Source organism: Callorhinus ursinus, unplaced genomic scaffold (assembly GCF_003265705.2).
Source record: "Callorhinus ursinus isolate GAN/ISIS: 27379988/994484 unplaced genomic scaffold, GSC_fseal_2.0 scaffold27, whole genome shotgun sequence".
Lineage (NCBI taxonomy): Eukaryota > Metazoa > Chordata > Mammalia > Carnivora > Otariidae > Callorhinus > Callorhinus ursinus.
The window spans coordinates 5,471,081-5,498,524 of record NW_027397089.1 but is presented as its reverse complement, the minus strand read 5'-3'; the positions used below and the strand labels follow the sequence as shown (position 1 = coordinate 5,498,524).

The 27,444-nt window shown below is 39.1% G+C and overlaps 1 protein-coding gene across 1 annotated transcript in view; it reads right to left on the bottom strand.

Annotated features, from left to right (window-relative positions):
- Positions 1 to 27,444, bottom strand: part of OVCH1 (ovochymase 1) — a 49,414-nt gene that overhangs the window by 17,725 nt on the left and 4,245 nt on the right. Inside the window, 9 exon segments of the mRNA XM_073877759.1 lie at positions 6,000 to 6,151; positions 9,198 to 9,393; positions 9,833 to 9,905; positions 15,354 to 15,534; positions 16,570 to 16,703; positions 24,083 to 24,254; positions 24,257 to 24,272; positions 25,921 to 26,072; positions 26,765 to 26,860. Coding sequence (XP_073733860.1) covers positions 6,000 to 6,151; positions 9,198 to 9,393; positions 9,833 to 9,905; positions 15,354 to 15,534; positions 16,570 to 16,703; positions 24,083 to 24,254; positions 24,257 to 24,272; positions 25,921 to 26,072; positions 26,765 to 26,860 — 1,172 coding nt within the window.

The following is a 27,444-nucleotide window of genomic DNA, read 5'->3' as shown; positions in this document are numbered from 1 at the left end:
AATTCATATTATTGTCTGAATAGTAAATGTATTTGACAAAGTGCAGCATCCTCTCATGATAAAAACTCTTAACAAATTGGATATAGACAGAACATATCTCAACATAATAAAGGTCATATCTAACAAACCCATAGCTAACATCATACTCAATAGTGACAAGTTGAAAGCTTTTCCTGTAAGATCAGAAACAAAACAAGGGTGCCCACTCTCACCATTCCTATTCAATATAGTATTGGAAGTCTTAGCCAGGGCAATCAGGCAAGAAAAAGAAATAAAAAGAAAGAAGGAGTAAATCAAGAAGGGAGAAGTAAAATTGTCTTTATTTGTAGATGATATGGTCTAAGAAAATCCTAAAGACTCCATCAAAAAACTGTCAGAACTAAAAACAAAACAAAAAAGCTGTTAGAACTAATCAATGAGTACTGTTAAGTTTCAGGATACAAAGCAAACATACAGAAACCAGTTGTGTCTTTATACACTAACAAAAAAAATATATGAAAAAGAAATAAACAGGATTAAGGAAGGCATTTGTGATGAGCACCAGGTGTTGTATGTAAGTACTGAATCACTAAATTTTACACCTGATACTAATATCACACTGTAGGTTAACTGGAATTTAGATAAAAACTTGAAAAATAGAATAAAAAATAAAGAAAACAATCCTATATACAAAAGCACCAAAAAATAAAATACTTAGGAATAAAGTTAACCAAAAAGGTGAATGGTCTCTATACTAAAAACTGTAAGACTTTGATGAAATTGATGAAGACAAATATGGAAAACATAATCCCATGTTCACAGATCAGAAGAATCAATATTGTGTCCATACTCTACAAAGCCACCTATAGATTCAACGCAGTCCATTTCAAAATTCCAATTGCATTTTTCATAGAAATAGGAAAAACAACCCTAAAATTCATATGGGCCCCCCCAAAGACCCTAAATAGCCAAAGCAATCCTGAGAAAGAACAAAGCTGGAGGCATCACCTTTCCTGATTTCAAAATATGTTACAAATCTGTAATAGTCAACACAGCATGTACTGACATAAAAACAGACACATAGACAACTGGGCTAGAATCATGAGCCCAGAAAAACCCTCACATATACAGTCAACTAATATTTGACAAAGGAGCAAAGAATACTCAATGGGGAAAGGATAATCTCTTCAACAAATGATGTTGGGAAAACTGGACAACCATAAGCAGAAGAATGGAACTGAACCCTATTTTATAACACTCACAAAAAAATTAACTTGAAACAGATTAAAGGTTTAAATATAAGGCTACAAACTGTAGAACTCCTAGAAGAAAACACAAGGGTGGGGGGGAGAAAACACAGGGAAAAAGCTCCCTGACATTGATTGGTCTTGGCAACAATTTTTTTTTGGGGGGGGTGGATATGAAACCAAAAGCACAAGCAACAAAAGAAAGAATCAATTAAGTGGAACCACATGAAACTAAAATGCTTCTACACATCAGAAGAAACAATCAGCAAAATGGAAAGGCAAGCTATGGGATGGGAGAAAATGTTTGCAAACCACATATGTGATAAAGGGTTAATATCCAAAATATATAAACAACTCATACAAATTGATAACAAAAACGATGCAATCTAAAAAATGGGCGAAGGATCTGAATAGACATTTTTCCAAAGAAGACATACAGATGGGTACAGGTACATGAAAAGATGCTCAACTTCACTGATCATCAGGGAAATACAAATCAAAACTGTAATGAGATACCACTTCACATTTGTTAGAATAGGTATCAGAAAGACATAAAAAATGCTGGCAAGGATGTGGAAAAAGGAGAACCCTTTTGCACTGTTGGTAAGAATGTAGATTGGTGCATCACTATGGACAATAAAATAAACGTTCCTTAAAAAATTTAAAATTGGGCGCCTGGATGGCTCAGTTGGATAAGCGACTGCCTTCGGCTCAGGTCATGATCCCAGAGTCCCGGGATCGAGTCCCACATCAGGCTCCTTGCTGAGCAGGTAGCCTGCTTCTCCCTCTGACCCTCCCCCCTTCTCATGTGCTCTCTCTCTCTCTCTCATTCTCGCTCTCTCAAATAAATAAATCTTTAAAAAAATTTTAAAAAAATTAAAAATTGACTACTATTTGATCCACTTCTGGGTATATACCCAAAGGGAATAAAAACAGGTTATCAAAGAGGTATCTGCACTCCCATATATATTGCAGCTTTATTCACTATAGCAGAAATATGAAAACAACCTATTTTTCTGCCACAGGATGGATAAAAAATATAACATATATATTACTCAGCCATGAGAATAAAAGGAATCCTTCCATTTGTGACAACATGGATGGTCTTGAGGACATTGTGCTAAGTGAAAAGTCAGACAGCAAAAGACAAATATTATATGATATCACTTATTCATGGAATCTAAAAAAGCTGAACTCAGAGAAACAGAGTAGAAGGACAGTTACCAGAGGCTGGGGGAGGGTGGGGAAAATGGGGGCGATCTTGGTCAAAAGGTACAAATTTCCAGTTATAAGGTGGACGATTCTGGGGATCTAATGTACAACATGGTTACTATGGCCAACAATACTATATTAGATATTTAAAAGTTGCTAAGAAAGTAATCTTAAGTACTCTTACCACAAGAAAGAAATGGTAATTATATGAGGTGATGGAGGTGTAGACTAACTCTACTGTGGTAAGCATTCACAATATACAAGTGCATCAAATCACTACACTGTATATCTGAAACTTACACAATGTTATATGTCAATTATAGCTCAATAGATCTGTAAAAAAAAAAAAGCCTTAAAGCATAGGATTTGCCTTTTAAAGTAACCTTTCTGATTTTCAATCTGCCCCTTTTTTCTTTGACAGAAATGTACTTAGACTCAAACTAAATCCTTTGTCTTCTGATAAAATAAACTGAGCTTACGATATATTTGATGTGGCTGTTTATTTTTTTAATGTTTTTTTAATTTTTTAAAATGTTTTATTTATTTATTCATAAGAGTCAGAGAGAGAGAGAGAGAGAGGCAGAGGCAGAGGGAGAAGCAGGCTCCCTGCCCAGCAGGGAGCCCGATGCGGGGCTCGATCCCAGGACCCCGGGACCATGACCCGAGCTGAAGGCAGACGCTCAACCATCTGAGCCACCCAGGTGCCCCGATGTGGCTGTTTATTTTATATGAAGAATTTCACATAAGAAATCCTAACGTGGGAAATAAAATAACGTGGGAATAGGGAGATAGATTCCCTTGTCTGTAATGTAGAACAATTAACATTTTTTCTGGGCCTAATTTTTTTTTCCATATGAAATAAGGTTATACTTTAAGACCTCTTCCCAGTTTGTAAGTGGTCTGATGTATCAAGTCAGGTTTGTTTTTTCTTTAAATTACTTATTCATTCAGTACCAACACGTACCAAATAAAGAATTTTTCTTGCAATTACAAACATTTCATGATTCAGAAAGAGCCTAATTCATCTACTATTGCCAGGGTCTATCACAGGGCCTAGCATGTGGTAAATATTCAATAAGCAAATTATACCTATTTATTTTTAAAGAATTATTCAGTGCCTACTGTGAGCTAGGCATTTTGAGCAAGACAAAGTATAAACAAATTAGATGGTGATAATAGCTCTAAAGAAAATATTTAGAGCAAAAAGCAGAGAATAAAGGGAGGTAGTTGTGTGTGCTTACACGCTCGTGTAAGTGTATGTAGTTTCAATAACATTTGATCTGATACATGAAAGATGAGAAGGAGCTGGGTTTTCTAAAGCCAGGAGGAATAGCATTTTATGCAGAACTGATATCTGGGCTAAGGCTCCAAATTAGGGGATGTAGTGACTTGTATGGTCAGAAAATAATCAGTGTGGCTGAAATATATAAGCAAGAGGAGAGAAGTATGAAATAGATCGCAAAAGTCAGCATGAACAGGACATACACTACTCTGTGAAGACAGAGATCACCCTGTAGGTCAAAGAATTTGACATTTTAAAAACAATCTTGGATGTGTTGTGAGCAAAGCAGCATAGGATTCTGCACTGCATCTTTGAAACTCCATCTCTGCATTCCAACATTCTACTTCACCTTCCTGGGTGAGAAATTACATTAGCAGGTCCATTACTTCTGAGCACACAAAGGAGGGTAAAAATCAACTACCTGATAGAAATACTAGAGTCCACTTTATCAAAGTTTCTGAAGTCACCTTGTTAGTAATTCAGTGTTCTTTAGCTAGACACATTTATTAGCCAGAATCTCAACTCCTATTTTCCTCCCTTCGTATTGGCAGCAAATTTGGTTGTGCTGCAAGGGATGTAGTTGAAATAAATGCCCACCAAGATCATACCTCTGTCATGGACCTAATTCCTTCCCTAATTCCCCTCTGCTCTCTTCATACAGAGTAAGGTGTTCCCTTAATGTCAGACGCTGTCAAACATGACAGAGACAACAGAGCCATCTATGATTTCCTTGATTCGAAGCAGAGAGAAAAACCATCCCTCAAAAGGGGAGGAATGACCACATTAATTCAGAGCACTTTTCTATTTGATATTTATAGTATAGCATTTATGTCCTTTAGCAGATGGTGTGAGGGCCCTTCCTAGATTCCTCAAGTCTTCCAGGCCACATCCTGGCTCTGTGCCTGAGGGCTCTTCCCCTCCCCCACCCCATCCACGAGGCACACCTCGTGAAGAGTGGAAAGTGCAAAGGGACCAACAGACCCCTCCCCTCCAGCAGCCCTTGAACCATGACTTTGGGGAAGTAGTATATAAATATCCCAGCTCCCTCACCCCTGGGATGGGACAAATACGTTGCATATATTTTGCACTGCTGCCAGATTCAGCTCAGTCCCCCCACTGTGGTAGCTGACTTCATAGCACATCTCGCATTTCCTGCCTTCCCTTCCCTAGACCACCCCCCTGACTTTCCTACCAGCGATGTCTGCACTTCCTAAGCAGACCACTGTACTTGAATCTTTGTCTCAAGGTCAGCTTCTGGGGAACGGAAATTCAAATAAAGAAAACAGAGTTTGAGTAGTGCTTGACACCAGGAAAGGGTTTAATCACCATAAACAGACACTCAGTGTTAAGAGGGGACCTCCTTCCTTCTCTCCTCACATGCTCACACGGAAGGACTTCTACCTAGATTAACACCCAGTTTTCTCCATGGGTTCTTAGTTCTTGATTAAGGGGAAAACGATCAAAAAGCAGCACAGACTAGATTCATCCTTTCTTCCCTCTGTATTCCAGACCGGTAGGAGATGATAAACTCGGAGAAGGGCATCTGCCCCGAAGACCCAAACGTTTCCATCAGTAGGCTGCCTCAAATCCAGACTAACTCTTGAAGGAGGGTTACAGAGCATCAGAGACCCTTTTTGGTTGTGTATCTAAGGTCATATTCCTCACTTGGCTTTGTGCATATGAAAGCTGGTGTTTTACGATCCATTCTGTCTTCCCCTTGCCTGATTTGAACTTGTTAGTAGCACGCCTGTCCAACTGACACGTGAATATAACTATACCACTTTTGCCTCTAAATATCTGAAATTGAACTACTGTTTTGGGATTTATTTTCCACTGCATATGCAAACCAGTTTTTCAAAGTTTCTCGTTTTCTTTATGATTATTTTATTTTAATCTGTAGTAGAAAATTAAATGTGAGCACAGAGGAGATTAATATTAATTTAAAAACAATAAAAACCTTAAGTCATCAGTAGGATACACCCACTTAGAATCCTTCTTTGCTTGTTCCTCTTTTCCCAAAGCCTTGCGTCTCTCTGAGGCCCTACGTGCTCATGGTCTCCTAGTCGCCACCTGCTCTTCTGCCCCTAGGCTGCTCCCGCCCTCTCAGCAGGTTTGGAGTAAAGCATTCACTCTTCCTGTTGTCCCACTGGCCTTCCGGGAAGGGCGTGCCGTGGGGCTACCAGGTTACCTGTGCCTCTGAGTGTCTCCTCCTGTCTAAGGAGAATCTCCAGCAGATGACGACCTTGGATCTTCCTCTGCAAAAATCAGAGTCTTCTCACCTGACAGAAATCCTTCCCTCCAGAGTCTGCAAAGCCAGCACACATCATCTTCTCCGTGAGCCCTCCTGGGTGAGAGGAGTAAGTACGTTCGCTCCCCTCACTTTCCAACATGGACACCTGAATCTGCTGGAGGTGCCTTGTTAAGCTGCCATCTGCTGAAGAAACAGATCCAGAAAGACAGCTTCATAATAAGTAAATAACAAATTATGTGACAAAACATATTTAAGTTCAGACTTGCTCTGCACTACTATATTTGCCTTCACTCAGGTTCGCCTGAGCTGATGAGGAATACTGAACCAAACAATATAAGTGTCTCATACGGGATATCTTCATTTTCAAGTGTGACATCTTTGTAAAAGAATACATTGTCAGGAGAACGACACCAGAAACATTTTTTTTCTAGCTTATTTTTTATTCAAAATTTAGTGTTTCAAATATCGCTACATGAGAATTCAGAAAGAAAAATTCAGCAAGATATGAGTTGGTATTGTACAGGATTTATGTGATTATATGTTTTTACATAGTATATTTATATATAAAATATATTATGTGACATGTTTATATGATTTCCTAATATAAACCAAAATCATATTCCTTTTTCCTTAATCGTCACTGAGACTAATCTCAATTCCAATTTACAAGGACCAACAGTGAAGGCCGTAAGGCTAACAATGAGCACTAAAACACTCATAACTGACCCTCAGGCAGGCCCATGTTAACATGTATTCTGTGCAACTCATTCTATCATTTTGGATTCCTGACTAACTAAAAAAAAAAGAGCTAAGATTAGTACTAGAAATTACCTTACATTTATATAGTACGTTCATATAACTCCAACCCAATAATATAACATCGTGAGGTGGGTTGTTTGCATACACGATCACACGGAACTCACTCACGAAAAAGTCGGAGCTCCCAAAATCTGATCTCACAGCACCCGTGGGACAGAACTAGCCATTAAGCCAAGACCGGACTCTAAAGTTTGTGCTCGTTTTAATGTACGTACCCATCTAATACATAAATACATTTAAGGCATTTAAAATCCTCTTTTTAGGGACCATCTCCACCCCCATTCTTTACCATGTCTTAAAGAACTCATTTTCTCTCAGATTGGAAGAATGAATTCATCTTCCACAAGACTGTAACCACCTCTCAGTTGCCTGGTGGTCATGGAGGTGGTGACAGTTGAGGGTATCAGAGAATGGGTACATTTATTCAAGGGCTTGGAAGCCAGTAAGAAAATATTTGCTGAGTGTTTATTCTATGCCAAGTAAACCTGTAGCTCTGGGGCAGAGTGGTGAATTAGAGACCTGCTGTCACGAGGTTTCCACTTTAATGCATGAGACCTGGAGAATGATGTTTTTTCTTTTTTAAAGATTTTTAAAATTTATTTATTTGAGAGAGTGTGTGAGCAAGAGCGTGTGAGTGGGGGCGGCAGGGCAGAGGAATAGAGAGAGAGAAAGAGAATCTCAAGCAGACTCCCCACCGAGTGCAGAGCTCAATATGGGGCTCAATCCCAGGACCCTGAGATCATGACCTGAGCCAAAACCAAGAGTCAGCCGCTTCACCGACTGCGCCACCCAGGCGTCCTGGAGCATGTCAAGTACATTTGTGTGTGAGGAGATGATAAAACTGGGTCATGCAGAGAGTGATGGACGGGCAGTCCTGAAGCAGCAAAGTGATGGAGGAGGGAGTGCTGTTTGAGCTGCAAGCAGAATGAGGAGGCAGCTGGGAGAAGAGCAAAGGTGTTCCAAGCTTCAGAAAGCAGAACAGATCTTGTGTTTAAGAGAAAGAAAGAAGACCACAATGCCTGAAGGGGACAAGGGAAGAAAAGAAGTTGGAGAGGTCAGTGGAGGCCAAATCACATAGAGTTTTCCAAGCCAGACTAGCAGTTCAGATTTTATTCTAAATGTAAAAAAAAAAAAAAAAAAAAAAAAAAAGCCATTCGAAGATTATCAGCAGAACCAGGCTAATTTTAAATCCTAGCTTTGATATTTATTAGTTATGGGATCTTGGCAAGTTACTTAAATCTTTGAGCCATAATGTCCTCATTTACAACATGGGGAGGATAAAATCTCCTCATGTGGTGTTGTGCACATTTTAGGAAAATGCAGTTTGGGGCGCCTGGGTGGCTCAGTCATAAAGAGTCTGCCTTCGGCTCAGGTCATGATCCTGGAGTCGCGGGCTCCCTGCTTGGCGAGGAGTTTGCTTCTCCCTCTCCCACTCCCCCTGCTTGTGTTCCTGCTCTCACTGTGTCTCTCTCTGTCAAATAAATAAATAAATTCTTTAAAAAAAAAAAAAGAAATGCAATTTGGCCACAGGTCGTACAGAAAGCTATGATCATGTACACTATACACAAAGATAAACTCCCCTCTCCCTAAGCTCACAGATTCCAAATAAAGGACACAGAAACAGAAGGAAAACATAAAAGAAAATGATGTTATACAGTGAAAAGAGGCAAAACGCAAACATGAACCCATTCAGATCTGTCAGTATGTTGCTATGGCTCTAAGAACTCTACCGACCAGCCCAGGGGTCAGCAAACCACAGCCAGGGGGCCAGTTCTGTGCCATCCCTGGGCTTATCTAGTACAATCTGGGAACTCGTTTGGTTTGTACACTTTATTTTTTATTTTTTTTAAGATTTTATTTATTTGACAGAGAGAGAGACACAGCGAGAGAGGGATGACTCTCCCGCTGATCAGGGAGCCCGACGTGGGGCTCGATCCCAGAACCCTGGGATCATGACCTGAGCCGAAGTCAGTCGCTTAACCAACTGAGCCAGCCAGGCGCCCCTGGTTTGTACACTTTTAAATGGTTTTTTTTTTTAAATCCAAAAGAATATTTTTTGACACATGAACAATATATGAAATTTAAGTTTCATCTGGAACACAATCCTTTCTGTTACATTCGTATGTCTGTGGCTGATTTGCACCATAACAGCAGAACTGAATAGTCGAGACAGAGAACATATGGCTTGCAAAGACGAAAAGACTTATGATTTGGCCCTTCCCAGATCTAACCTACCTATAATTAGTCACCCTAATTATAGGCTGATCCCTTACAACTAAATCAAACATGGGTTCTAGCTTTCAGAAGGCAGAAGGGCTAAAGCAGATACCGCTGGATATCATCTCTGTGCCAAATCTGCAAAATTAACAACTGGCCGTCATGTGTGTGCAAAAGCAAAAACGTTTACTTTCACTAACGCTTCCCAATCCAGTCACAGCACAGATCTCCGAGGAAAGGAGCGGCTCCGTGCTTTGTGGGAGACACACCGGCCTCACCACGGAGTTGAACTTCAGAGGAGAGGTCAGCTGTATCAGGGCAATGTCCGAGTCAGCACTCCGTCTATCGAAGTCTTCGTGCGCCACGATGCGTTTTACCCTCCTCACCTGGATCAGTGGCGAGGAAGCCAATTACGAGATGGCGTCAATGAGTCAAACTACTTCCTTGCATAATCGTCCAAAATAAACCTTAAATCTCTATATTTCCATACATCAGCAACGAAGGTGATTCTGTACTGAATTTAAAAGGGCAATCCCTGTTTATAATTTGCAGGAGGCCATGAACCGCTGAGGATTGGCAGTTCTGGAGAAACCAGGCTATGTGCACCTGTGTACACAGACCTGAATTGGCACATCCTGACCTACCTCCCTTAATTCTCTGATTAAACTGTGATCTCAGATTTTATCTTTTAATGTTGGTATAAATAGTAAGTGTAAAGGGGCACTAGGAGATGAATACTTAATTATGTATTTTAGCTAAAGGCATACCCCGGCATGTGACAACACTTAGAACACCAGCAGAATTGTCCTTAGAAACATTTCTCACCTGCCCAGTTGGTTCCTTCAGGGTTCTGTCATGGTCCCCAGCAACAATGGTCCAGAAGAGAGGACTATTTTTCCTGGAGAAAGAACAAGGACAAAAGTTTGACATGAAGAGACATTTTTCACCATTTGATCTAACCCCATGTGGTTCTACCAACAGGCACTGAGTTTAGTTCAGCCAGATGTCCTACCCACTCCCCTGTCAGGTGCCTTTGTGTGATCCCCTTGCTGGGAAGGTACACACCTCCTGAGCTACCTGAAGAGTTCTTAGTTATGTATCCTGCCACCTTCTTTTGGCCATAAAATGTCTTTGGAGCCCCTACCAAATATCACCAAAGGCTAGTTTTAAGTTGAGAAGGAAAAAAAAAAGTACAGCTTACTTTAATTTCACAGTCATGTTAAGAACACACGAAAAAAAGGGGCGCCTGGGTGGCTCAGTCAGTTAAGCATCCAACTTCAGCTCAAGTTATGATCTCAGGGTCCTGGGATTGAGCCCCACATTGGGCTCCCCCCTCAGGGGGGAGACTTCTTATCCTTCTCCCTCTCCCCCACCAACTCATGCCCTCTCTCTCTCTCCTTCTCTCAAATAAATAAAATCTTAAAAAAAAGAATATATGAAAAAAACCCTACATTCAAAATGAGGTAGCTTCTGGCCTATGTTTTACTGTTCAAAGTATCCAAACATTATCTTACTGGAATACATCTCAAGTTGTTATCTTTTATCAAACCACCGGAACTAATAGAACGGAGGTTTAAAAAAAAAATGTATCAGTTAACAAAACAGGTAAAACTCACCCATGGTGTTACTTTGGGAGTGGGGGGGAGCCGATGATTGCAAGAAGCAGAAGGAGGCTGCTGGGTGTTGGCACTATTTTGTTTCGTGATGTGGGCGCTGGTTCCAGGGGTACTCCCTGTGTGCAAATTCTTCTAACTATAAACCTGAGATTTGCACACTTTTGATGTACTTCAAATGGATGTTTAAAAAAAAAAACTGAAATCAACATCCATCAATCTGCCACATCAAGATTTCCAGCTGAAGAAATATCTGAGGAAAGAGTCCCTCAATTGTCAGAGATATTCTGTCTCCTCAGCTTGAAGATTCTTTAATTTTTCAAACCTGTTTCCTTAGAAAAAATAAAGTTACTGAAAATATTTTTCAGTGCACTTTATTCATAGAAGTTTCTTAATACATGTAGGCTTCTTCTCTTTAGTCGTAACCATGCTCATTTCAATTCCTTGCATGAGGACTCTGACTTATTCATGTGTTTCAATATGCCTTTATTAAGGGAGCCTACTCAGGTAAACTACTTGGCAAGTACCTTGCAGATGGTAATGACTCCGTAATGGTAGCCATTATTGCTGTTATTATCTGCCATGCACTCTAACAGAAGGATTAAACTTTATTTTCAAAGTCACCCTCTAAATTATTACTTGGTAGTAAAGAAACTTATTTCTTTAGTAGAGTAGCCACTCTACTCCTTTATATAGAGGATGGTGTGCACAATAAATTGAAATAATAAAAATCATGGTAGAGTTGATAAGGCAGATCATAACTTTAGTGAAATTGTAGGTGCACAGTCATCAAATATCCTTTAATCTGGTAGAGAGCACTGTGTAAAAAGCATATGACAGAGCAACACACATGTTATGAGGCAACAAAGCCTGAGTTTTTCCAATAGTGGGATGATAGCTCAAAGTAGCAAGTGGTAGGTTTCTCCATCCTATCTGGACCCTTGCTCACAACCAAGTTTCATTTCTTATATCCTTAGGGTCTTATCCCCCATCCAACAATGGGACATCCAACATGGGACACTTCTGTTTGGGAGAAGAAAGGATCACTGCTGAACTACAGGAAAAAAGTAGCTGAAATTGAAAAAAATTAGGTTTGAGACAAAGATTCCAACGTATAACTGCAAAGTGAATTTAGTCCTCTGAAGGGAGTTAAAAATCCCAAATGAGCACAAAGACCAATGTGGAACAGCAAAAGAACAACACCAGTTTTCCCTAAATTTGGGAACTGATTACAAACACAAAATCCTCAGGCCCCATGTCAGACTTACAGATTCAGAAAACTTCCAGGTGATTCTGGTATATGCTAAAGTTTGAGAACTAATATTAAGAGCAACCAGTGCCAGGCAAGTCATGGGAGGTGGTACAATGTTGCTGTTGGTTATCCTTTACGTCTTTGGAGTGCTACCCAACAACGTCAGATAGCCTGGCACCTAGTCACCTTCAGCAAAAATGATGTCTACCTCAGCTCCCAGACCTCGCATGTCTCCCCAGCTGGCTTATCCCACATGGCGAACTTCCCTTATCAATGGATTTGGATATGCGGAAGCCCCTTTCAATGGAGGATGGAGGCCTGATGTCTACCAGGTCAATGAGGAAGAGGCCAGGAGAAACAAGTCCATGAAGGAAGGAGTTGCAGAGTCCCCACAAAGGCAGGGCATGAGTGGAACATCCTGCTTTTGTTACTCTGGCCTATCAAACACTTCTGGTGTAAAGAGCCATACACTGCAAGGAATGGCTTCAAAAAGACATTTCTTTTGGTGAAAGAAGTTAGGCAACTACAAAGAAGAGTTAAAAAATGGGTCCCAAAGACATTTTCCATATCACTGTAAAGAGAAAGCACAATGTCTTGTGCAAAAAAAAATCATTAAAAAAATATGTGGTATATAAAAATACTATATATGCCTGTGTGCTTAAATGTTAGTGGAAAATCTGATAATTAAGACATTCTTAATATTGATCACTTCTAAAGAGGAGGAATGGATTCATGAAATGGAGACAGTTTAGATTTTTCTTGATAACTTTCTTAACTGCGTATTCCCACAAGCATTACTATTATAAAAATCTTTTATTTTTTTTAAGATTTTTATTTATTTATTTGACAGAGAAAGTGAGGGAGCACAAGCAGGGGGAGAGGCAGAGGGAGAGGGAGAAGCAGACTCTCCACTGAGCAGGGAGCCTGACGTGGGGCTCTATCCCAGGACCCTGAGATCATGACCTGAGCCAAAGACAGACGCTTAAATGACTGAGCCACCCGGGTACCCCATAAAAATCTTTTTTTTTTTAAAGAAATCAAGAAATCACTGATGAAATTGCATACAAATTCCTTTTGTGGTCAACTTAAATGGTTCACAAACTTTTACGGCTGACTGTATTTAATAATCTCAACTGACTCATCAAGTTGAATATCCACCTTAAGAATAGACGATTCTATTTGACAAGGGAATCTGCCAAAACTTCTTCTGTGCCTCAAGCTTCATTACTAATATTTGTCTTCTCCAATACATTATTTTTTACTAATTAATCAGCTACTATTGAGGCTTCTTTTCCATGATACATAAAAATGAATTCTGACAGAATTACTATAAAGTGGGCATCTCCAAGGGAGGGAAGGCCTAGAGTGAATGACATGGTATTAGACTGAGTTGGAAACATCCACATGAACTCATGTTAAGCTTAATGTAGATACAGAAAGAAGGTTTATAAAATGGATTCATGTGCATGGCTATATTTTCTAGTTCTGTCTGCTGAGAGGACCTAGTACAGTAACACCCTGGGAGCAACTAGTACACCAGCCACTGAGATCTTAATTTCTCATACCATTCTCCAATAAAATAAACCAGGGCTAATTGGAGAAATGACTGATTCCAGGACTGAGCAGAGAACATGTAAGATAAACCTGGATCATTCTTTAGTGTCACAAATGGACACACACAAAAGACACTGAAAGAGCAGACACTGGTCAAACCTGTAACAATTTGAGCAACAGAATGTTAGTATTTTATGTAGTATTATGTAGTATTTTAAAATAAATATCCCCGAGTCCATACTGATATAAACAAATTATTTGACAAATAGAGAAGAGACATATCTCCCATACAGGAAAATTTCCAACAATTTATATAAATACTCTCCACTCAAGGAGGTGGAGCTTATACCCAGCGTCTCAAGTGTTGTCCACACTAAGTGACTTACTTCGAAAGGGTAAGTGTGGAAAGGAGGAAAATGTAACTTTATGATGGAGACACTTGGCAAATACCACCTCAGCCAGTACTCAAGGTTAACATCATCAGTGATAAGTCATGTTGATAACACATAACCTTAAAATGATATAATAAGAATGGCATATTACCGATGTGGTTTTCCTCCTCCAAAACCATAATCCCAGTAAAACCATGAGGAAATATCAGACAAACTCCAATTGAGGGACCTTCTACAAAATAACAGATGAGTACTCCTCAAAACTGGGAAGATCATCAAAAACAAGGCAAGTCTGTGATACTCAGAGCCAAGAGGAGCCTTAATGTGACATGCTGACTAAATGTAATATGGTATCCTGACTGGCAAAGGCAACAACAACCACAACAACATCTGGAGACAGGAGCAAGTGTAGTGTGTTTGAAGAATGGGGCTGGTCCACTATGAGCAAGCACAGCAGTGGTCCAGTTGGAGTCAGATAGACAGGAAGTGGTTCTTGATCATGGCTGTACTTTGGAATCATCTGAGGAGTTAAAAAACAAAAAATAAAAAAAACCAGCATCCAGGACTCACCAACAGGTGACTGACTTAGGTAGTCTGGACTGAAAATGAGTTAATTACAGTTACACAGTCATGTGGTTTATCTATATAACATGAGGATAAAAGCAAGACACAAAAAATATAAACTACCATTCTTTTACATTATCAAAACCAAGAAACATCAAACAATATGCTTGTTTTAGGGATTCACAGATGTTAAAATAAAAAAAAGGAAAGGCATCATAAATACAAAATTTACATAATGTCTACCTCTTGGTAGGGGCACTAAAAGGGTCTTAAGTGTAAAGATTCTTCCTAAACTGAATGGCAGGGATACATATGTACCTTTACTATTCTTTAGACTACATATATTATGTACATTTTTTCATATCATGGCATAATTCATAATTTGAAAACACTGAAAAAGTTAACCAAAATTTTAGTTCTCTAGTAGTCTGGTGATGAAGGTGGTAGATTATTCTATTGTGCTCTCCACGGTTGTGAACCACATTTTAAGAAAGACAACACTAAATTAATCCATGGGAAGTTGCACTGCATGGTGAGGCATCTGGAATTACTGACAAACAATATAACGGTGAGCATTTAGCTTAAAGATGAAATTAAAGGACAATGTGAGAGAGGTCTTCAGGTATAGGAAGCACTGTATGTGAAAGAAGAAACAGACTTAGTTCTTGTGTTCTGGAACTCCAGTAAATTTAGAACAATAGCTTTCTGCTACAGAGAAGCAGACTTGTAACCAACATAATAATCAGAGATTGCCATAAATGGGATGAGCAATTTCAAGGTTTGATTAACAATTTCCACGCTGACATTGTTTAAGTAGAGGCTAGATTGCTATGTAGAAAATCACTGCAAGATTCCTGCTTTAAAATTATTCCGGATGACTTTAGTAGTTAGACAATTATACTTATATGCTAGGCACGGTCTATAAATACATGTGTAAACTACATTATTAAAATATCATCAGTTTCACTCACGATTGCACACAGTGGGCTGCAGTCAGAATCCAAGTGGGGTTGAGGATGGCCCCTCCACACTGGTGACTACCTAGAAACCTCACACCCACCTGCCATGGCCAGCAGTGGGGGCAGGCTTCTTCGCCCTCTACAATTCTTCTGGAAAGCCACTGGAGACTAAATGGAGGGATGCCACAGATGCCTACAGCAAAGAAGATGAAACTAATGACCCATCCAACTGAAATAATGAAGAACAAACACCTCCCTCCAATGGCTTGCAACAGCCAACAGAAGTAATTCAGAAATACCAGATGAGCTTTATAAAAATGTCAACTCCCAAGACCCCACATCTGAGGAACTGGATTTTAAAAGCTTGCCTAAGTGACTATGCTAAGCAATTGGGTTTTTAGTTATTGGTCTACAGAATAATATTTAGTCATGCATTTAATAAATATTTTAGTGCTTGGTATTGCCAGGTACTGTTCTAGATATTGGTGTTTTAGATATTGGTAATCTATCAGTGAACAAAACAGACAGGCCTGAAGTGTGAAATCATTTAGTCAATGAATATTATGACCCTTAGCACAATACCTTATCTATAGCATCCTGTCAATTTGTGAAGAGATAATTTTCCTTACCACTGGCCTATGCTAGAGACCAAGGTCTATATCGGCTCTAGAGACTCTCTATCAAGATGCTTAACATGTTTCAATTAAAGTTATTAATTATGCTTACAGTTTATAAGAGGTATTCCATAAATGACCTGAAATGATCTACTGTCATGAGAGAAAAGATTATAAAACAATGTGAAGTTCAGTGTGTGCAGTTAATACATATAAATGAACACACAGCACCTCAGAATGGCAACAGCACTTATCTGTAGGTGGCAGGGTTATTAACAGTTTACATTTTCTGCCATTCACTCATCTGTCTTTACCAAATTTGGCAAACATGCACCCACTTTTGTGATAAAAAAACAAAAAAGTAGACATTGCCTTGAAAGGAAATTTCAGAGAGTCATGAGATCAATGTTATTGAACTTGAGAAGGGAATAGAGAAAGCTCAGTACATATGCCGGTCATTGGTTCCTCTCCTACGACACGCACCCAACCCCTTCCAGAAAGGGACGGTACGGAAGATGTCCTAGGGGCAGAAATCTAACTTCAGGTCCCTCTGCACATCTTTGGTTGTTTACATACTCTAACATGACAAGTAAAAATAAATGTAACATACGTACTAATAAGCACTCCACTGCTTGATTGTAAAGATATATAGTCATGGTCACATCCAACTTGATTTTGTATGTCCAAGCTTGTAAATTTTATCAGGATAATTTTATCTTCTGGTACCATTATTCTCCACATACATAAGCTAGATAGAGGAAGGTGGAGAAAGCATAATAAATGGCACAGTCGAGTGTGACAAATAAGATCCAGTATCTGGGCTTTAGCTCATAACTCACCAATAACAAAATTTTAAAGGTTATTAGGAGATAAAAGGCAATGGAAATCCTTATGTGAGAATAATTTGTTTATGCTCAAATTGCTGGCATTTATCCAACAAATAAAGGGGTCAGAGAATCACTAGAAACCACCCTTTAACTTTAATTCAGTTATAAAATGCTAGAATTTTGATCTATACATCGAAAAACCTAAGATTCATCTCTTTGTTTTAAGTTAATAGTCTAATTGAAAATTCATAATGTTCACCCAGAAGTTGAATTATGGATCATGAATTATGGATTGACTATGCTGCATATGTTAACTCTAACCAGTCACATCCTCCAAGGTCAGCCTGGGTCACGGGGCCTGCGGTTGCCATGTCATCTCTCTAACTCCTGGTAAGGTCAGCTGTGACCTTTTATTAACATCCTTAGAAACCTGTCTAAACATCCTGAAAGTAGTCTTACATAATTTAACACATAATCCTCTACCTTTATTTTCCTTCATGAATTCGTATTATTAAAGAAAAGAAAGCCCAGCAGACCATAAATCCTTAGTGTCTTCCATGTCTCACATTCATCTGAGTGCAAAGCAATCGTGCCTGGAATCTAACACATCAGAACAAACTTCTAAAACTTGACAGTCTTTATCAACCACCTTAGACCTGTTAACACTCTCACTGCCCTCAAAGAATACTGTTCAGGACCGCAGGAGTTATCAACTTCCTAATGCCCAGTTTCTAAAGACCAAACGCAATAATTCTTACTAAATATCTCCTCCCTAACCAGAAACTCCCTGCTTTGCTTTTTCAAGTCCATCATCTTGAACATTGATGTAAAAAAAGGCTGCCTAAAATATTATTAAAAATCACTCTTTAAGCACTTCAATTTAGAAAGCAATAAGCTGTCTAGATTATAAAGCTCACTTTTTTTTTTAGGCACTTCAACTGAGAAGGCACTCCACACCTATCATCGTTCTTGACATTCATTATACCCCTCTGAAGTGGGCAGGGAGAAAGTACTCCCCCTCCTCCAAATAAGAAAACTGTTGTGATATTAAAAGACTCATCACACCTCACACATAGTAGGAAATACACTTTGGGTTTTATGGCTTCAAAGGCAAGTACTTTCTCCTGTTCATCCAATTTTCTACTTCAAAACCTCTACCTTAGAGATAGAAAACAGATTTCAAATCACCTGGTTTATTGTTAGTGATTGCTGTGTTAAAAAGGATTCTGAGGTCTAGTCAAGCTAAGTGAGAGAGGGGGACCAAAAATAAGCATAGATTTACCCATTCAAATATTTATTGAGCATTATTATATGCCAGGCACTGTTCTAGGCTCTAAGAAATGCAATGTCTCTCATGGGCCTGGAAGGAGGGAGACCACCTGAGTGTCGTGTATCTGCCATGTCTGAGAATTTAGGTACCGCCTAGCAGAATAAAGATAAGCTTGGAGAAACTATAACTCTTTGCTCCTGCTTCACATTATCTGTTTCTACCTTACCTTTAATTAACTCCATCTGGAATTAATCCTTCTACCATTCTCAAGGCTGCTTAGCATAATGGAGAAATCACTAAGTATGTAAATTGACTCCATATCTTATTACATTTCTAAAGCACATTTTTCCCCCACATTTGAACATTCTAAAAATCAGAAGGATCTTACAATGGAGTCTTACAGTTCTGTTAGACTGAGATGGAAACAATTCTTCCAGAAAGAAATTATCTTTGGTCAGTCACCTAGGAGCACTATCAACTGCATGCTACTTAATTTTTCTGCATGAGGTGTTTCAGACTATACTGGTGGTGGACATTTTGGACATTTTGGACCTGCATAAGTATTAGTCTGTGATTCAAATTCTCAGAGAAGATTTTTACCCCTCCCTACACCCAGTGTCAAAGTTGAGGCATGTAACTTTTCATGTGGGTGGGCCTATGCCTTGTTTAGCCTTACACTGAAGGTATAGCCTTTGCTGTCCTCTCTTTATATGGAAATCTCCTAATCTTGGGTATTTTCTATTTCTTTATTAATACATAAAATAACAATGAATTCTACAACCAGTTTGTTCTAGATGTACTGAAATACAGTATAAACTCATGCTAATACTGTGTTGTAAAGTTGCTGAAAGTCTTCTTATTCATCTCTTGTTGACTCATTTTTAGCCCTTACATGCGATTACAAATCTTAACTACTTAATCTCAACTTCATCCTCTAAACTCAAAGCAACTAAAACCTTATAAGTACTAAGAAGATATCTAGTGTAAATTTATTTAACTTTCCTATAAGTAACCTGAAATTTTTTTGTTGCTTTCCCAGGAAAGTAATTATTCATTTTTTTTCAAAGCTAAACCTTCTTTATTTGTTGTGTTCTCATGAAACTTCCTTCATGTATTTATACATTTCTCTTGACTCATCTCCCTCTCTCTTCTCCTCATAAGCACAGTTAAGCCTAACCCATCCTTCCCCCAAACAAAACAAAAAAACCCTGCTTCTCTCAAAACCTGTCCTACTACCCAAAACCACAGCCCCATCTTCCTCTTTCCCTTCACTGTTAACTGTCTTTCTCATCGAAAACAATGGCAGCTCCATCCCTCCAACAGGTCAAAAACCTTCACGTTAATCATAACGTTCTCTCTCTTATAACGCACATTTTCAACTCACTATCAAATCCTGTGGATCTACCACTTTTCACTACCTCTACTGTTACAAACCTGGTCCCAAGCCACCATGCTTCCTTGGACTATTGCAGTAACTAGTCTTTCAGCTCTTGGTCTTTCCTATCTAATGTCTATTTTCAAAACAACAGCCAAAGTGATCCTTTTTAACTGTGTCAGATCATGTTCCTCATCTGCTCAACATCCTCCAATGGCTACACATCTTACTGTAAAATCCAATGACCTTATGTCCTGTAAGTTTGATCATGCCAACCACGACCACGTACCCCCCCTCACTTAACTCTAGCACTCTGATCCAACTGTTCCCCAAACATACCAAAAGTTTTCCTCCCTCAAACATGCCATTCCTTCTGCAAAGAATGTTCCTTCCCAAGGTGACCCATATGATTCCCTCCCTCATCTTCTTCACGTCTTTGCTCAAATATCATCTTTCTAGTGAGGTTTTCCCTGACTACCTTCTCTAATATTGCACAACTATCCCTGTGTTTTTCTGCATAGCCCTTACCACTTACTTTTATTTATAACATGATTTGTATTACCCCCTTCTCCATTTTCCACCTTGCCCCACAAAGGAAGTATTTTTGTCCATTTCATTCACTGCTGTATTTCTAGCACCTAAAACAGTGCCTGACACATCTTAAAGCTTTGATAAAAATGTTTTGACTACTTGGTGAAGGAAAGATACCAACTCTTCAACAATTGCTTAGCCAATTATGAACATAGCTCCTGATCCTACAATCCTACTGAATTAGCCGCTAAATTTTGAACTGCCATATCCAATGGCATTTTATCTGACCTCATTTTGACTTCTGCGATATCTAACACTAATAAGAACCCCTTTTGCCTTGAAAGTCTTTCTTGCAGAAATCTCTTCAATACTTCATTGTCTAAGTTGAATTGCAAGTTTTCTGTGTTTGAGGGTAAACTGGCTGCCATCTGCAATCTCTTAACCTAATGTATCAATGCTTTCTAGAACTTCACCCATAGCCATCCATGCTCTTCTCAAATACCTACTTATAAAGGAAATTCATTACTCCTGAGGAAGGCCAGTAAGTCTCAGAGATCTCTCAAGTTAGAAACTACTTTATTTGGGGGCGCCTGGGTGGCTCAGTTGGTTAAGCGACTGCCTTCGGCTCAGGTCATGATCCTGGAGTCCCGGGATCGAGTCCCACATCGGGCTCCCTGCTCAGCAGGGAGTCTGCTTCTCCCTCTGGCCCTCTTCCCTCCCGTGCTCTCTCTCTCTCATTCTCTCTCTCTCAAATAAATAAATAAAATCTTTAAAAAAAAAAAAGAAACTACTTTATTTGGATTGAAATCTGCTTCCTCCTAATATCTGTAGTGGCTCCTCAGATTAAGTTCTTTCCTCGTCTCAAGTCTTCTTTGAATCAGAACCACTCCTGCTTCCTTCTACCATATCTCCCAAGATATTGTTTCAAATTTCTCCCCATCTTAGCCATTATCCTTCAGATAATTTCAAGCTTATCAATGTCCCTCTTTAAAGATTGTACCTGGAGACCCCTCCCGACTACCCCTGCCCAGGACGCTAATAAAATAGGACTCTCACTCTCACTCTAGATGCTATTTTTCTAAAAGTTTAAGAAAAGATGGCAAAGGCCTAATTGGTATTATATTATTAGTAGGTTGATGCACAGAAAGTCAACTTAGACTTTTAAGCCATTTAAATATGGGCTTCAATTAAGCCATATCATTCCCTCTCTATACTTATAACAAGTATTTACAGTCATGATACATTCATTTTATAAATTATAATCTTGCCACCATTTTAGCTTCCCATCACCTATGGCAAAAAGTCTAAGCTTCTTCTCATGGAATTTAAGGTGCTCTACAATTAAGACCTAACCAGCCTTTTTATCTTCATTGTCTACTGCTACACTAGTTCTGTTTATGCTAAGATTGCTATCCAGCTCCCCTGCGATACACATTGTCCAAAAAACTGTAATAATCTCCACCTCCCTGACATTGCTTGCACATAATTCCCTCTGCCTGGCATGATCTGTTGAAATCTCCTAGGTGCTAGAGTTACAAAAAACTTCATGAGCTACAAAACTGTAACTGTCCCCCAATGCCTCGTTTCAAAACCGCCCCCTTCACTAACGCATTCCTACCCCTTCTCTCTCAACCATACTATGTATGAACACACACACTGGACAAACCACTGCAATTGGAATTAGTCTCTGCATTTTCCATAATACCACCTTACACCTGGGTAGTGTGGATTATAAAGCTTATTTGATCATGTTTTACAGTATAGTTCTTTTTATCCAGCTCTTTCTTCTTTCCAGATTATAAACTCACAGAACTGTGATCTAACCTTTGCATATCTTTCAATGCTCATACAAGATTTAAAGTTAATTTACAACAGTTGAGGAAGTGAAGTACTTGCAAAACTTATTTCTAAAGCTTAAAGATATCTTTAGCCATAGAGGGGACAGGTTACGTAGAAAAAAATTAAAGACATTGAAGTTATTTTCCATCTTCTAGGCAACACTTAACAAAATATTACCATTATTACAGAAATAAGTAGGAAAGGATTAATCACTAAATTCCCATAACAATCTCACTACCAGATGCTGTTAATGTTGGATATTTGAATACACCAATTCAGGCAAGCCCCAGTCTTAATACTACTCGTGTTGACGGTTTGTATTAGTGGATATCAGAAATATCAGTCAGCAAATACTTGCCAACCAGAAAATATCAGATGAAACATATAGACTTTTATGTTAATCAGGTTGAGAAATTGAGATACTAGATAAAATTGCCAAAAAATGGCTCTTAAAGATTTTGGGGGGAACCCAAGAATCATTCCTACCTTGGATACATACTAATTATGAGAACAGCTGTCCTCTTTGGAATGGGGGTAATGAATCTTCCCTTTTTCTCCAAATAACACTGTTCCCTGAGATCTACAAGCTTTCAAAATGTAGGAAAAAGCTGATTATTTACCTCAGCTATGAACAGAATTTCAAGACCTATGGTACACAGTCAGATTGAAGCTGTGTAATTTATATAATTTACATTTATGGGAATGCATGTTTTTAGATGCTATGACCTCAGACTTCACTGAGCAAATTTCTAAATCATAATGTTCTTTTCTTTATCTAAGTTCTTCAGATTTAACATTTCTTTATCCAGTTTTCAAAATCATGAGTCACGTTGAGGCTTCAAATTTATAGCATATAGAAGTAATATGGCTTTTTCCTCCATCTCTCACTAGAATATCCTGGGTTGTAATAAAATACCTGTGTAGAAAAATACTAAAGTAAAAGCACACAAATTTTAGCAATGATGTGGCAGGTCTCTATCATGCACTCAGAAACTTCAGATTCCAGTGTCACATTTTAATTGTTGAAAGCTAGAAAAAAATAAGCAATTTATGGGATGAGAAGCTTAGAAAAACGAGGTTAAGTGTTATTTAAATAAATTGTCACATTCTGCTATTCATTTGACTGTGAAATTAACTGTTACTGGATGATTTCATTGCCTTCTTAAAATATGGTTATCATTAACCTCTGTTCAGGGCTTGTTAATCTTTTTAACCTTCTCTTCCAGGTGATGAAAACTGAAAAGAATAGCTACCAGGAGAGAATTTCCCTGTGCAGTAATGACAATGAACAGAACACTTTCACTCTGATGCCCAAATGAGAGTGAGTGGTGAGCCTGCTCTAGTCAGAGGTAGCTCTGGTGTTCAGCTGAACCAGTCATGGTGGTGCTTCTCGAATCATCAGCGAGGTGGCTGATCGTGGACTACAGTGAGGGAGTGCTGGTGGGATGGAGAGAACACTAGGTTCTGATGCTCTGGGTCCTGGCCTTGAAAAAATCTGGTTCTTGTACTAAACTGCTTGTTCTTGTAAGTTATGTATCCTCACACCTCTCTACTCCGCAGAGGCTGCCCCCTGGGCATTTCTTGCATCGATGCTGCCCCTTTGCATGGCACACCTTCTGGTCCCTTGGGACTGAGCTCCTCAGATCTCTCCTCGGTGCTTTGACAGCTCTTGGAGCTTATCCACACTTTACGTTTTGTCACATCGGTCAGTTTACTCCGTTGTCTTCCCAAATAACAGGAAAGTTCCTTGTGGACAGGTTTGGCATCTCTTGACCCACATTTGTTTTCCTAATCTAGATTTTAGCGCTGCAAAACAAAAATAACTCTCCAAAGCCTCCCTTATTGTCCCCACTGTTGCCAAGTAAAATTAACAAAGGTGAATGGGAGAAATGGGAGAGGAGAAATGTATTTTTAGTGCTCTAAACTAGTGTAGAGGAAAAAGATATGTCAACTGGATAAATGAAGAAAGAGTCCTTTCTCAATGGTTATTTTTTAAATCTTATAAATTCAAAAAAATGACCCACATCTCATAAAAATCTATATGAACATAAACTTGAAGATCCAGGTTATGTCCAAGTTTAGTTCAAGTTAAATTGAAAGATACCAGTTCTCATGAACTTAGAGATTTAAGTTCATATACATTGGATTAGGAATTGAAAATCGACATATTTGTGCTTTTAGAGCCTAATTCTATTATATCTGCAACCTATCAGAGTAACTACCCTTGAAATAAGCATGATCAATTTTTGATTTAGAATGAAAGGGTGAATTCACAGAAATTACACCTACCTGTGAATATGTTCTGAGTGATAAAATCCATCAACTCAAACACCTTGGAGAATATGCCCAGTGATGCCCTTCTGTGGTTTGTTCTTAAAGAAGTCCAATCTCTAGTCCACGCATCTCTCCAGGAAGTTATCCCAGCAAGGACCCAGATTCCACTGTCTCTTCTACAAACGGACCTCCAGAGTCTCCCTTTCATAGGACAGAAAAAAACTTGAAAATACTCACAAGTTAAAAATATTGTAGTAGGCCCACAAACAACAGTACTCATCTCAAAGAGAGAAGCCGTAGAGGCATAGATGCTCACTGGTTACTGTCCAACAATTTTTGGGAGGGCCATCTTTTTGTCTCTTCACCGTTAGTTTCAGGGTACAGTCTTTTTGCCTAGAGGTAACTACCTTCCAATCACTGCCTGCAATCTTGTCAAGCTAACGCTTAATTTCTCTCTTGCCCCTATTGGTTTGGAGAACAACCATGTACATTCCAAACCACTGGAAGGAGCAGGGAAAGTTTACAGATACAGTCTTCCACTCTAGTTTGTCACCTGGAATTGCTGAGAAAGACTGGGTCATATCTAAGCCTACGGCACCAGCGAATAGAGTCCCCAAGTTCATGCAACAGCTGAAGGCTCTGAGAAAAGAACAGAAGGCTAACTTTGTCCCAGAGGCTACATGTAAAGGACTGTTGGCTCTCAGACTAGAGGAGAAAGAACCCATGATTTTATTTTTTTAAGATTTTATTTATTCATTTGACAGAGAGAGAGAGAAAGAGAGAGAGAGAGCACGAGCAGGCAGAGTGGCAGGCAGAGGGAGAGGAAGAAGCAGGCTTCCCGCTGAGCAGGGAGCCCGACTCGGGGCTCGATCCCAGGACCCTGGGATCATCACCTGAGCCGAAGGCAGCCGCTTAACCGACTGAGCCACCCAGGTGCCCTGAACCCATGATTTTAGGATCCTTTCTTTAATAATCCTTCATAATCATGTGCTGCTTTGAGAACACATCTCAATCCTGTGTCAGATTAAACCCTCTTCAAAAGGCACAGAATTGTTTGAGGGCTTAATCCAAAAAAGGATTGTCTCTCAAGGATGCAGATAGGATAAAGCACTCTTAGTCTACCTGTGTTCCAATTTAGAAAGTGGCATAATTCTAAATTTCTATCTCTTCCCTTCCAAACTCTTCCTGGTCCCTGTCCTGTTATAGCCTCCTACCCGCAACCCCTCTTTCCCAGAACAAAAGTCAAATTTTTCTCCAACAGCTAATTTTAGGGAGCTTCCCACAGCAGTTCTAAACTGCTTGCTGGGGAAGAATAAAGACTACCTGCTCCTCCAGTTTTTTTTTTTTTAATGTCTTTCCAAGTATTATCTTCTCCATCTAAAACCTAAAATCCCTGAGTTCACAAATTAGTCTCCCTTTCCCCTCTGTCTTGTGAAGATCAGTCTTCTTGGTAAGTTGCTGTGTCAGCCTCGGAAGGTCATTCACATGTTTTATCCAACAGTTACTATAGCTATGCCCTCTTTGGTCAAATTTTGTGCAAGCATTGCATTCGGCATTAAAGGCTTTTAAAAAAAATCACAATGTTTAACAAAAGGTGCAATGAAAAATAATTCACACATAGACCTAATTAGTTTGCCAAAGTGCTCTTGCTTCCTTCCATTAGGTTGGAAATGTTGAAACCAACTCTCCTGTCTTCCTTCCCTCCCTCTCTCCAAAAAGAAGCATGATAAAAAGATGAACAAAAAAAGAATTTTGAAGCAGTAATTCTGCAAAAGCAGCTCATGGGGAAAGGCAGAATCCACTATCACCTACATGATACTGAATAACTGGGCTGGTTGATGCTTTTTACCTGGCAGGCATCTTTTTCCTCATCAGGAAAACTGGCACACATCATGGTCTTTCCCAGAAGAGGAAAGTTCATACCCTTGAGCACACTATTACACATTCGGTCATCCATGATGGGAAGTTCTACTTCTCGTAGGACGTTTGAATATTCTGATGCTGTGGAGACAGTCTGATAAGTCAGTCAACCATTGTCCTCGCTGAAGTTTCCCCAAGAAGGAAAACTTCAGTCAATAAAGCAGTATTTTGTGAAATTCTTTATTATATAAAAAAAAATCGCAATATTAAAGACAAGGACACTTAACCATTCTTACTATTTCCTGATTATCCCTTTACTGTATTCTTCTTCATTTGTCATAGTTACTGCTGGTTTTCTTTTTCTTTTTTTTTTTTCAAGAAGTTAAGGCACATTTATTTTTTTTTAATTTTTTTTTAAATTTATTTATTAGAGAGAGAGAGAATGAGAGATAGCACGAGAGGGAAGAGGGTCAGAGGGAGAAGCAGACTCCCTGCTGAGCAGGGAGCCCGATGTGGGACTCGATCCCGGGACTCCAAGATCATGACCTGAGCCGAAGGCAGTCGCTTAACCAACTGAGCCACCCAGGCGCCCCTGGTTTTCTTTTTCTGACACACCTGACCAAAATGGGCAGCAGGAGAAGTTTTAGGTAGAGCCTTAAGTGTAGTCATTTTTATGGGGAAGACAACCAGAAATTCTCACTGGATCATAACTCAGGGGAAAAAAACAAAAGCAAAATAGGATAAATGTATTATTCATGGCCAGTAAAATTCCCACTTCTCATGGGCAAAGAAACCTAGAATCACTCTTATTGTATCCTTTTGATGCCGCTTACTCTCTGAGATCTTGCACCATCCACTGGTCATACAAAGAATCCCTGCTTCAAATTTATCATCTCTATGGGGAAGACAGATTGGCTGAACAGCAGTTCCTGGAAGAACAACAATAACAGAAAATTATAAGAGTCAGAGATAGATAAGTCAAACTGAATATATTTGGAAAAGTGGCATCCAGTTGATTTCATAGGTTCTACACTTTCCCCCTAAATGTAATATTGACATATATCTTAAAAGTTTTCCCTTCTCATAAAAAACTATTTCGTATTTTTAGAAATTTAGAAAAATGCAGAAAAAGTAAAACAAGGAAGAACATAATCCAGTGTTATATGCACGACCACGATCCTCCAAAACTACTAACATTTTAGGGTAGACCCTTGTTCTTAAAGGATAGTTTTCCCTACAAGTAATTGAGTCCTACTATGTGGCAAGCCCTCTTCTAGACCTCAGTGAATAAGCAGAAAGATAAATCCCTTACATACAAGAGTGTGTGTTGGGGAAGTGGGCATGCAAACAATAAATAAAATTACTTATTTGGTTGTTAGGTACTATCACTCTGGAAAAATCTGAGTAGGGTAAAGAAGATCTGAAATCTGGAGATAAGGCAGGATGGGCTGGGAAATGTAATTTTAAATATGATAGTCATGGCAAGTTTCATTGAGAAGATGACATCTGAGTA